Source organism: Elephas maximus, chromosome 10 (assembly GCF_024166365.1).
Source record: "Elephas maximus indicus isolate mEleMax1 chromosome 10, mEleMax1 primary haplotype, whole genome shotgun sequence".
NCBI classification, from domain to species: domain Eukaryota; kingdom Metazoa; phylum Chordata; class Mammalia; order Proboscidea; family Elephantidae; genus Elephas; species Elephas maximus.
The window spans coordinates 72,352,512-72,365,303 of NC_064828.1; the positions used below are offsets into that span (position 1 = coordinate 72,352,512).

The 12,792-nt window shown below is 37.2% G+C and overlaps 1 protein-coding gene across 1 annotated transcript in view; it reads left to right on the forward strand.

Annotated features, from left to right (window-relative positions):
* LRRC9 (leucine rich repeat containing 9) overlaps positions 1-12,792 on the forward strand; it is a 137,847-nt gene that overhangs the window by 38,627 nt on the left and 86,428 nt on the right. Inside the window, exons 9-12 of the mRNA XM_049897440.1 lie at positions 1,309-1,505; positions 2,410-2,541; positions 9,630-9,806; positions 10,109-10,226. Coding sequence (XP_049753397.1) covers positions 1,309-1,505; positions 2,410-2,541; positions 9,630-9,806; positions 10,109-10,226 — 624 coding nt within the window. The remainder of the gene's footprint in view (positions 1-1,308; positions 1,506-2,409; positions 2,542-9,629; positions 9,807-10,108; positions 10,227-12,792) is intronic.

Here is a 12,792-nt window from a genome sequence, read left to right on the forward strand (position 1 = left end):
GAAGACCAATGAATTGATACATTTGAATTACAGTGTTGGCAAAGAATATTGAGAGTACCATGGACTGCCAGAAGAACAAACAAATCTGTCTTGGAAGAAGTACAGCCAGAATGCTCCTTAGAAGTGAGGTTGGTGAGACTTCATCTTGCTTACTTTGGACATGTTATCAGGAGGGACCAGTCATTGGAGAAAGACGTCACGCTGGCTAAAGAAAAGGGTCAGCAAAAATGAAGAAGACCCTCAACGAGATGACACAGTGGCTGCAACAGTGGGCTCAAACATACCTACTATTGTGAGGATGGTACAGGACCCAGCCACGTTTCATTCTGTTAAACACGGATCGCTGTGAGTCAGAACTAACTCTATGGTAGCTAACAACAAGAACCTACAGACTTTTTTATAAATATGGTTAATTTGTTTTTTAATAGCTGGATATGTAGCCATTATAGAGGAGTACACATAATTCATAAGTTTATATTCATATACACCTTGACTGTCAACTTCTGTGGGCATTGATTGTACAATACAGTTTGTCTTGAAATTGTGTAAGGCTGAGATTAGGTGAGGCAGTCAAGGCACTTGTCTTGAGCCCAGGATTTAAGGGAGTGTCCTAAACCTCGGTAATCAAGATAAATAATATTTAAGCAATATTTTTAAAAATAAAAATTAATGCAAAAAAATCCATGAGGAGCAAAATATTGAAATTTTAAATAAAGACCAGTGCTATGCTGAGCCATAGAGGAACAGAGGCAAAAAGAAAAATGTGCACCCCATGTATTTGTTTCTGCATATTTTATGGTTGATTTTTTGCAGAACATTTTAGTTGAAAAGTTACTGAAAAAATGAAAAGTAGATGTGTTAAAAGTCACAACATTACTTGAAATTTAAATATTCCATTTATACCAAAAACAGGATTTAGTATAATTTAATGTTCTGGCTTTAATAGAAGCAAACTCATGAGCTTTTCTCATTTTCAGTGGAGAGAATTGTCATGTTTGCAGTACTTAATATCATCGGTTAATCAAGAGAAATTGGCTGACTAAACTTGCACCAAAGATATAATCACTTGTTTGACATGCTTTTATGAAATTTGGTCTATTTCTTACCTTAAATCTTTAGTTCGTTAATTTAAATTAACTATTTCTTTTTATATGTATGGTTGCAATGAGTCAGAATTGACTTGATGGCAATGAGTTTTGTTTTTTATTACGTATAATAGATTCCATTAAAAAATTAATACATGAACTCAGGCTTTGATTTTACTATGTTTTATTTTAATTTTGCTCTCTGGTACTTTCTTTTCAACAGTTGGAACGAGAACTGGCTGAGCTTAAGAGATCTGGCAAATGGCACAGTGACAGATCCAGTAACAGTAAAGTATTTAAATTTGAAAACTCAAAGAGCTGTGAAACCGTTGCAGAAGAACCAAGTCTTCAACAGAAGATGTTGATAAAACTAAATGCATTGAATGAAAGGATAGCATTCTGGAACAAAAAAATAGATGAGTATGTTTAATGATGGTCTAGTTAAAATTGGAGGCAAGAGGCCTATCAGTTGAGCTCAGGTCCCTGTTTACAGGAGTAAATTTTAATTATAGTATGATAACAGTAAACTAAAACAAATGTATTTCTAATCCAATTTCCTATTACATGTAGGCATCATTGATTCAAAGCTGGCATATAGTTTTTACAGAGACAGTTCTTATTTAGGAACAAGAAGCTTCCCTCTGAGAGGCTTCCTGTCACAGTACCCATCTAACGCTTGCAAACTAAAAAACATGAGAGCTGCTGCTGGTGCCGAAACTGACCACGTAAATGAGATCAAGCAAATCATAGACACAGTTGTCTGGAATCTTGTAGAAACATGTTCAAGTTGAGTATAGGAATATGCAGCAAGGAAGTTTAGTAAAGTACAGAGAATTTTTCTATTTACTAAGGCACTAAGTGGGTAAGTTGGTTAGCCCTGTAATAATACTACCAGTAATAATGACTAATATTTCTTGGATTCTTACTCTGTGACCAAACTGTTTGCTAAGAGCTTTACGTGTATTTTGCATACAGTCCGCAAAACAGCCTTTTGAGGTGTAGGTAACGTTATTTTACTGAGCACACTGAGGCATAAAAAGGTTAAGTAACTTGTCTAAGATCTTAGAGCCGTAAGTGGTGGAGTGCTGGAGCCAGGATGGTATTCTAACCCTCACAAATTCTGAGATTAACAAAATTTGAAGTGATTTTAATTGCCAAAAGATAGAATGTCTTTTACTTCGTTTAATTGTTAAACATCAAACTTTCTTTATCTATTGAAATAACCTCGTATTTCAACACAAGTTTAAAAAAAAAAATCTATTGTGAATTTTCATGTTGTGATCTTTAGATCGTTCTAATGGCTTTAAGTATTTTTCTTCAATAGGATTGAAGCCATTTATGTTATTGAAAGAAAGCAAAAGAAGAAAAGTCATAGCTTATTGATCCCATTTTTGTTAATTGAGTTGGAGACTGTGGGAAATATCCATTTTGAAGAAGGCACTCGATCTGATGACTGGTAAATCTGTTTGAAATTTAATTATCACGTTAAAAATAATTTTAAGTGCTTAGAATCATCAACCAATATATCAACTTATAAAATTTTTTGTATGTCCCACTTTTAAAACACTTCTCATGTTGAATATTTATTCACTGAAAATTGATAGTTACCTGCTTTACCAGCTATACATATCTGTTTTTACATTGCTCTGAGCTAACCTTAAAAATGTCCTAATGGTATTTCATTGCTCTTTACCCAATTTTCCTGAGCCTAAGAGCAGAATATAATTTAGAAAAAGAAATAGTTCATGGTCAAGTATTATGTGTGCTTATACTGTCTGTTTCTGGACTCGGTATAGCAGTAGATCATGAATATGGGGTGAGAAGCTAGGACAGCAGGAAAGTCAAAGCAGGATTGGCAAGAGCAGGTTGCTGACATAGAAGGAGGCTGCCTGGCAACTCTCCCTGGGGGTTCATGGTCAAAGTGGAACCAGTCGTTCAGAGCTACATAGAGTCAGGATGAACATGGATACTGTGGGTTAGAATAAGGTATACCCTTAAATCAGGAATTCAAGTCAAAAACCTATTTAAACAGAAATGGAGAGAACTACCAGAAACAAGTAGGAAGCAGACGTCCATACTTCAGAATCAAGGCCTACTGGTAGAAACAAAGAAGTGGTTGTATTACCTTAACTAGAGAGCACAAACAAATAACATCCTAAAAAAAAAAAAAGAAAGAAACCATTGCCAAGAAAAATCACTAATTATGACTTTCACCTTTCTAAAATCATTTTCTCAAAATTAAAGAGCCCATGAAATAGCCAGAGATTGCCCTAGAGCCATACTGTGAACTTGAGTGCACCAGGAGTCACATGAAGCTATAGAATGGACTGGGCACATTACCTTGGAGAATAACTTTACTCAGTCAGTATTGAAACAAACACTGATTTTTATGGAGTAGAATGAAATAGTTCCATTAACTTTTTAGAAAAAAAAAAGTGTGATTGTTATGGATTACTTTAAACCAAGCCCCCTAATTTCTATTAGATGTGGCTTTTTACTCACCTCTGTGAGTAAAAGCTTCTCAAGGGCCTTGCGGGTACTTTGGTGGAAAAGAGTGAGAAGCACTGCCCAAGAGAGAAAGAAATCTTTTAAAATACTTTCTTTTGTATCAATACATTTATTTGCCAAGCAGTTACCACTGTTTGCCTTACCACAATACTTGGTTTTTACATACAAAGATATAAAAGGCATTTATCCCAGTTCCCATGTAAATAAGTAAAGGCCTTGACTTTTTTCAAGTGCAAAAATTGGAGGGTGTCTCTCTATCTCTGTAGGGTTCACAGATCATTTTCCAGTCTTTCATTTGTATTCACTCAATCTAAACAGAATTGTTTTTTTATTATTCGTGACTTTCTAACTTATTGCAAAGGAAGCCCTTTACGAAACAAGTAGATTAGTGAAAGAAAAAATATATCAAAGCAAAATGACTAAAAAATCCATTTAGATAACTATGTCAGCCTGATAGTAAATTTCTAGATTGCTTTGATTGACTTTGATAAGTATTAACAATTGTTTACTTGGTTTTAATAAGAATAACCTTGATCCATTTGAAGGAGAAAATGTATGTTGGCAGGATTTCAAGGACTGTTTTTTAGTTTTAGTTTTAGTGTACTTATGAGCCTGGCCACCTTAGCTGTGGTCTTTTATGTATGTTAAGAAATTACTGAAATGCTTTAATTTGCTATGTGCTCCATTTCTAGTAGTTTTATTTAAACACTGACTTCTCTTTTATTAATTTTTTTTAAAGCCAAGGGTTTAGCATTAAAGTAAAAAGTACTCGTGTATAGAGCTAGGACTCAAATATAAAGGTTTTTTATCAAAACAGCCTTTGTTTATTTCTTTAGGAAAACAGCATTGTGGATTTATAATTGTATATCATTCGGTATTTCTTTGTTTCTTTTATGAAATTCAATGATTATTGTATTTTTCAGTTTAAAAAAATCTGTTATTTTACAGAGACTTGCTAGTTGAGTGGATTATTGCCACTATAGCATTATCATTATAGATTCATATTATTTACCTGTGTATTGTCAGTTGAGTTACCCATTGACATCAGACAGTCTTTGATGCTATTGACCATTCCTTCCTTGTAATTTCACCTCTTTTGTTTTTTGTACTTCTGCATTTTCTATTTTCTTTTTATGCTCTCCCTTGGCAGCCTCTTCTACACGTTCACAAATTGCTTATAGTTACAACCTCTGTCCTAGACTTCACTGCTGAATTTCTGACAGACATTTCTATCTGGATGTCCAACTAGCAACTCAACACATTCAAAAGGGAACTCAGCTGTGAAGTAATGGGATATATAATGGAGTTAGAGTCAGAAAGCCTAAGTGTAAACTGTTTGATCTTGAATCAATTATTTAACCAGAATGAACCTCATCTGTAAAATGAGAGGGAAAAAAAAATCTACTTCAAAAGGTTGCTGGTATATTAGACACAATAATGTTAAATAAAACTAAATAGTTCTCAATTTTTATGTTTTTGTTTTCATTTTCCTGCTTACAAACCATGCCTTCCTTCTGATTCCCTTGTTCCTGTCCAGGCTCAATAAACCCTGAAGCCATTCCTGACTCCATTCTCTCCCATAATCTCCATATCCAAGGAGGTGCCAAGACCCACAGGTTCTCCTTTATAATGTCTCTTGTATTCATTCCCTTCTGTCCATTGTGACTTCCACAAGGCCTTCATAATCCCCACCTAGACTACTGGTACAACACCGAGCACAGTGCCTGCATGTAGTGGGCACTTAGTATTCATTAATTAATGAATACAGGTTCCTAAATGGTCTCCCATATGATCCCTGCTGACATGCTTCCTATACAGAGCACTGCGTTAATGACAAAAATCCCTCTGGTAGCTACCTGTTACCTTCTAAATTACATTCAGACTCTTCACTTCAGCATTCAGTGTCCTCTACTTTATGGTCTCTAAACTACCCTAACTCCTTCAGGCCTCTTCAGAGTTGACTGAACTGTGTGTACCTTACTGCTCTGGGAACATACTTGGTACTTGACCACGCAAGTGGTTTTGTTTGTTCAGCTTCCTTTACCCTGAATACTTTTATATCCCTCACTCTCATTCCATCACTGTCTGTCAAAACTTATTTTTCTTCAAGACTCACATCAAGAGCCACTCTTCCGTGAGGCATGTTCTTATCATCTCCATCAGATATACTTATTATTGTTTTTGAATCTTCATAGACTGAATTGAATCTCTCCTATTCGGTACTATAGTTTTGCTTATACTTGTCCAACTACTTTTCCTCCCCACTGGTTTATAAACTCAGTGAAGATAGATACTAACATTTTTAGTTTGTTCATTTGCTGAGCACACATCTACTAAGCTTCTATTATGGACCAGATGCCATGTTACATGCTAGAGGTAAAAGTGAAGTTAGACATGGTTCCTATCCTCATCGAGTCTGTAATCTGGTAGGGGAGACTATGTCATCAAAACAGTTATAAGTTCTAGGATAATTGTAGGTATGGAGAATAAGAACATTTAAAGCAGAATAGGGGTTTACAGAAAGTTTAATGGAAGTGGGAACACTTGAGGAAGGTGCCTGGATCTGAGTTTTGAAGTGGGGACTCCAAAGCAGATAGCAGTTAACTATATAAAGAATTGGAGGAAGGACTTCCCAGAGAAGGGAAACAGCATGTACAAAGGTATGTAAATAGTGTAATACATTTGGGGAACTACCAGTAGTTTCACATAAGAGGGGTCTGATTATTAAGGGCTGGTGGGCTGGGCTATTAGTTTGAATTTTGCCTTTTTAAAGGCAGGGGGTTCTTTGAAGTAAAGGCGTGGCAGGTTTAGATATTATTTTATATAATTCCCAGAAAGTCAGCATTTAAGATTCACACTAAAAAACTGGATATGCCTTGGGCCAGGAATGACATGCTCTCAATTAGCACAGTTTTCAGCAGTGCTGTCGGAAGTTGTCATCCTCTGTGAGGTATTGATAATATTGAAAGTTGCACTACATCTCTATCAGCATAAATCTAGTTCTCCCTGTGAGTGATGTATTCTCATCCCCAGTATGGTCAGGTAGCTGAATTTCAGTGATTAATTACCTTACTTCTACATCCTTAGATAGCGCAGAGTCCATGCCCTCTTAGCACTAGGGTTTCCTATATGGAGGGCTTAAGGAGCCCTGGTGGCACAAATGGTTAAGCACCTGACTGCTAACTGAAAAGCTGGCAGTTCAAACCCACCCAAGAGCTCTGCAGAAGAAAGACCTGATGATCTACTTCTGGAAAGATTACAGCCAAGAAAACCCTATGGGGTAGTTCTACTCTGTCTCATGAGGTCACTATGAACCAGAATCAGCTCAGTGGCACTCAGCAACAACAACAGCACGAATTCCATGTAATATAGGACGTACCTACTGAATTCCTAGGCAAAGAAAAGCTCTGTGGAAGGATCATACCCCATGGAGTTTCCCTGTACCCATTACTGGTTCCTGCATTCCCAGGGGAATGTACTAAAATCTAGTCACTGTCCATTCATCATTTCCACTAATTTTTGGGAGCTCTCAAACCCTACAAAAATGTCCACTATGTAATTTAAACCTTATCTAAAATGCCTAATTTCTATCTGAGAGTTTCAATGGTTGCAGGAGGTGTTATTTAGGGAGACTTGACTGATTTGGAAACCCTGGTGTATAGTTGTTAAATGCTACGGCTGCTAACCAGGCACTCCTTGGAAATCCTATGGGGCAGTTTTACTCTGTCCTGCAGGGTAACTATGAGTTGGAATCCACTTGATGGCAGTGGGTTTGGTTTTCTCAGTTGACTGATTTAGCACCAACAGATGATCCCTCTATAGGAGGGACAGTAAGTTCTTCATGCCAGATTATGAAGTGGCTGTTTAGCCATAGCTCTGAACAAGCTAGTAGACGTTGTTCTGGATTGCAACAGTGTTTATATCTGTCTTCTCTATCAGACTGTGAGCTCCTCTCAGCTCTAAAGGAGGAGTAATTGGACAACTCCTGGTTGCACTGGTACTGGTTCAGCCTTTGCTAGTGAAAAAGGCAGATGCTCTAAGTTAGGTGCTCAAATTCTAGACTCAGAGAGAGACCACCCATCAGGAAGCTTACCTCTGTGATCATAAGTAACACCCAGATTCAGGCCCTGGTTGATTATGTAGGTGAGAACCTAGACATTTTATCTAAGGCAAATGTTTCCTGTGTAGAATCACTTTCTTCTCAAATTGATCCATTTTCTGATCTCATCTTAATCTAAATTCTATGCTACTTTAAGACAGGGCCAGAATTATTGTGAGCATGGCCAGGTGAAGGCAGCAGAGAGCAACCCAGTGCTTCAGTACTTTTTCTTGAGTTCTACGCATACTTGGTTCTTCCTTCTTCTCCAGTTCTTAGCTCAAATATCTCCTCTGAAAGGTCTTTCCTGGGACCCTGTCTAAAGTAGCCCCACTCCATTCTTTACGGCAACCTTCTCTTTCTTAAAAACACCTATAAGTTTGGAAATTGTTCTATGTCTTTATTTTTGGCTACCCCCCTTGGAATCTAGGCTCTATGAGAGCAGAGACTCTAGTTGGGAAATTATTGCGGTGGTTCAACTGAGAGATGACGGTGAATTGGACTGGGGTTGTAACAGTGGCGTTGATGAAACATGGCTGTATTCAGGAAGTATTTTAGATGTAGAGCCAAATAGACTTGCTGAAAAATTAGGTATTGGTGAGAAAGAGAAGAGACAAGGATTATTCCTGGGTTTTTTAACCTAAGTTACCAGTGAGATGATGGTGCCATGGACTGTGATGGAGAACACTCAGGAGGAGCAGGTTTGGGGACAAGTGTTGTATAAGTTAGCTGGAGAGGGCTATTACATATACAAGTGGACATATCAAATAGGCAGTTGGATATTCAAGTCTGGCTATATCCAGCTAAGTAAGTGTTTTATAATCATATGATACTAGGTATGATTGTAGGTTCTTGGTTTGGTGGGACACAATGCAAACACACTCAGATAGATGAAAGGAAGGCTCATTAGTTATAGCTCCAAACCAGAGAATGCTACCAAGCAGGGCCACACAGGGAGTTTTACCCAGAGACAGGGTAATAGCAAGCTGGAATTGTGGGAGACATCTTCTGTATGGCAAGAAGTTTGGGGCTAGATAGGTTTCACAAGCTTCCTGGGGATTGGGTATTTTGAATAATTCTGCAGTTCAGGGCATAGGGGCGGTCCCTAGATGTTTGGTACCAGGCCTTGGGGCAATTAGGACAGGTGCATAGTAGCTCCAGAGTGCGAGAACCCAATAAAAGAACTGGTTGAACTGTAGACTGACTGGACTCTAGCTTGGCTTCAAAACTGGATCAAAACGGTATTTCAAGAAAAAAAAAAAACTATCTTTCAGTTGAGTAGTGATCAACAGTGGAAATAAAATGTTGAAATTTATATAGATAAAGCAAAAGTACCAGGTGAAATCACCTAGGGGAGCATATTCATGGAAACAAAAGGAGAGCCAAAGGTTGATCCCTGGGTCATTCCAACATTTAGAAGTCTGTCAGAGGAAAAAGAACTGGTATAAAGAAAACCATGAGGGGGCAGCCAATAAGAGGAAAGCCAGGAATATGTAGGTTCACTGTAGCCAAAAAAAGTTTAGAGAGAATTGCTCTACCAACATATCTTTTAGTCGGAATAAATATATAATAAATAATAAAAATGGTCATTATTTTTTATGTTTCAAAATTGAGCATCTCTTCTAGTGATTGAATAAATCTTCCCTATTTGGATGATTTGAAGGGGAAAAGACCTGGCAGTTTGCTCTCATAAAAATTTCAGCCTAGGAAGCCCTATGGGGCAGTTCTACTCTGTCCTGTATATCACAATGAGTTGGAATAGACTTGATGGCACACAACAACATTTGAACCAGAACAGTTATTATATGACTGTATATCTTCAGTAAAAGCACAAAATCTGAGCTTTAACTTTTAAATTTTATTATGTGTAACTTTGTGTTCTTCAACATATTAAGGAAAATATGTTATTTTCCTTGCGTATGTTCTGTATTTCCACATAGGTTTAATTCCTGCTATGAATTAATTCTGTCACGTTTTTGTACATGGGACTTCAGAATGTATGGCATTACAGGAGTGAAAGTAAAGCGTGTCGTTAAAGTTAACAACCGTATTCTGAGACTAAAATTTGAAGACAAATTCCAGAAGTTTTTGGACAACGAAGATATGCATGATTCAGAGTAAGAACTTAAATTTTATAAGGAACATCTTTACAAAGTTCGATTTTATTTTGTAAAAAAAAATAAGTCTGCTTTAAAAGTTTACAACATTGAAAACATTTCCTTTACATGCATCTCTCATGGCTAGTATGACCTCACTGGGCCTCTCTTTGAGAGTGGAGAGGGGTGGCGGTATTAATGATGATGCTGGAATATCTGATGTAAATGGAAAATACCACAAGCAGGACAGGTGGTCATCTTAAGTATGGTTAAGATATTATGAAATCAATTCTAAAATTTTCTCTATTTCAATTTTTTTTAAGGAGCTATCGAAAGATGCTGGAATGCCTTTTTTGTGTTTTTGATCCTGAAGTTACAGTGAAGAAAAAGCATTTACTGCAAACACTTGAAAAAGGATTCAAAGACAGTGAAACAAGCAAGGTAGCATAAAATATTTCTTAGAATAATGCATTCTTCCTTGCCACTGGCTAAGCATGATTTCCAATCATTTTATTCGTATTTATAGCAAACTTCTGCTGTTTTACAAAAAGCTTAGTGTTATGGTAGAAGGCATAGTATCTTCCCTCTTTGGACTGTACCAAGGTAAGTCTGTTAATTACTTTATTTGCCTCACTCTACTTAATCTTTCTTGACATCTTATTTTTAAAATTTACTTCTTTAATCTGTTATAAATATGTCTTTACTATGTCATAATAAACTCTCTGGAATCTTCTCCATCTTGAAGAAATCCATTCATTTAACTCTGCTGAGCTTTCTAGCTATCATCCTGTTTTTCTCTTTCCTTTCACTGCCACCATTTTTTATTCTCTGCTTTATTATCCCCACCTTGCTGCTGATGTAACTTATCCCTGTTTACTCTTGATCTCCAAAATATTCAATCAACCTCTCCTTAGTCCCACCCTCTTGGTGAAACAACCATATCAACACTGGTATAGAACAGTACTACCTAGCCCTTTTTTTTACATCATGGCAAACATAAAAGGATATTACTGCATTTGAACCCTGGCTTTACCACGCACCAGCTGTGTGAAGCTGGTAAGTGGTAGAATAAAGATAATAATAGCATCTACTTCAAAGAACTGGTGTTAGGATTTAGTGAAATAATCTATGAAAAAGTTCTTAGACCAATGCCTGGCACATAGAAAATTTTAATAAATTTTACCCTTATTGTCTGAAACATTTGATACTATTGACTGCTCTCTCATTTTTGAAACTCTTCCTGTCATCCAGGATATTGCGCTGCCGTTACTCTCCTCTGTTTTTGATTGTCCTGTTATTGTCTCCTTTTAGTTCTTCATCTTACCTCTAAACATAAAAAAAGAACCCCACAAATTAAGGTTTCCTTAAAAAAAAAACCAAACCTGCTGCCGTCGAGTCGATTCCAACTCGTAGCGACCCTACAGGACAGGGTAGAACTGCCCTGAAGTTTCCAGGGAGCACCTGGTGGATTCGAACTGCCAGCCTTTTTGGTTAACAGCTGTAGCGCTTAACCACTACACCACCAGGATTTCCAGGGCTTCTTTATGTGCTTTTTTTCTCCACACACCATCAATTATTCTCATTGTTAAGATCCTAGAAATGTGGAAATATAATTGACTAGAAAACTACTGTGTAGCATATAGAAGATCAGGTAAGCTAAATTTCTATGCTATGGTGTTCACAGAATGAGTAAAGATAAACACTTAAGTTCTGCATTGTTTTAGATATGGGTTCTGATGGAAAAGAAGAATGCAAGCAGTGACTGGAAGACATTTGAAGTTGAGTCCACCTCTAGGCTGAAGAGGAGGATAACCTGAGTTTTGAGGGTGGGAGAGTGTGGATTCTTGACTAAATTTTCTTACGTGGCTCAAGTTTATACCTTTCAAATATTTTCATTGCTACCCAAGGACTTTGGCATTCTCCAGACTCTAAATTTTCAGCCAGCGTATCTCCTGATCCCTACTCGAACACTCACAGCTGCCACTCCTGCACGGCTCATCTGTTTTATCTTCTTATACCATATGTTTTAAACCAGCCTTTAATCTTTTGCCCATAAGCATCTCTTTCCCAACCTTCTTTCTTATTTCTACTAGCAATGCTGTCATTCCCTCCCTAATCATTTACTATTTCTAGCAACTCTTCCCTTACCATATCACTTGAACTCTTTCTTTCCCTCCGTATTCTCATTGCCAGCTGCCACATTGATCCCTTAGAACATTCTTTCTAGTCTTTGTTAGTAGTTCCCTAACAGGCAACCCGGCCCTTGGCCACTCTCTATTCCTTCTGTCTTTCCCAGTACAGGCAGATGAATGTTTCCTAAGATATTACCTTCATTGTGCACATTGTGTTTTGCCCATGATGAGAAACCTTCAGTAATTCCCCTATTACAAACAACTATGAAGTCCAAATTGCTTTGCCTGGCATTTAAGGCCTCTTAGCTAGCTTCCACCTAACTCCGCGTTCCCAAATACACCAACTGTCCCAAATGAAGTATGTACTTAATGTGATTCTCCTAAACACACCTCAATGCCATTCTTCCTTTTGAAGAAATGCTGTCTCCTACTTTTTCCCTGTGGCAAACTTACTCAGCTCCAGGAGTTCCTCCTCTTTGAAGTCTTTCTTGAATTTGTAAACATTAGGAACTCTCTCACCTAGTTTTCAGGTTAATCAGAAAGTCAATTAAAATGTGAAACTCTAAACAAATGATTTACTTAACAAACCTTTTATTATAACTTAAATCATAAATTTACATTCATTTGTCCATCTTTATGTAGGGCCAAAGCCTTTGAGTATGATATTGGAACTCTGGGTAGTCTTTCTTACATCAACCACAAGTATACTGCACGTTAGTTTTGGTTTCTTTAAAGTTGAACATGAACTTAAAGATTCCTGCAAAGCAATTTATTTGAGTGCAAGAATTGATCCAGTTTGCGTAACCCCCCTGCTACCAACAAACTTTTGCATTTGCCTTTTTTATACACACAGCTTGAGAAGACGAAGTAAAGTA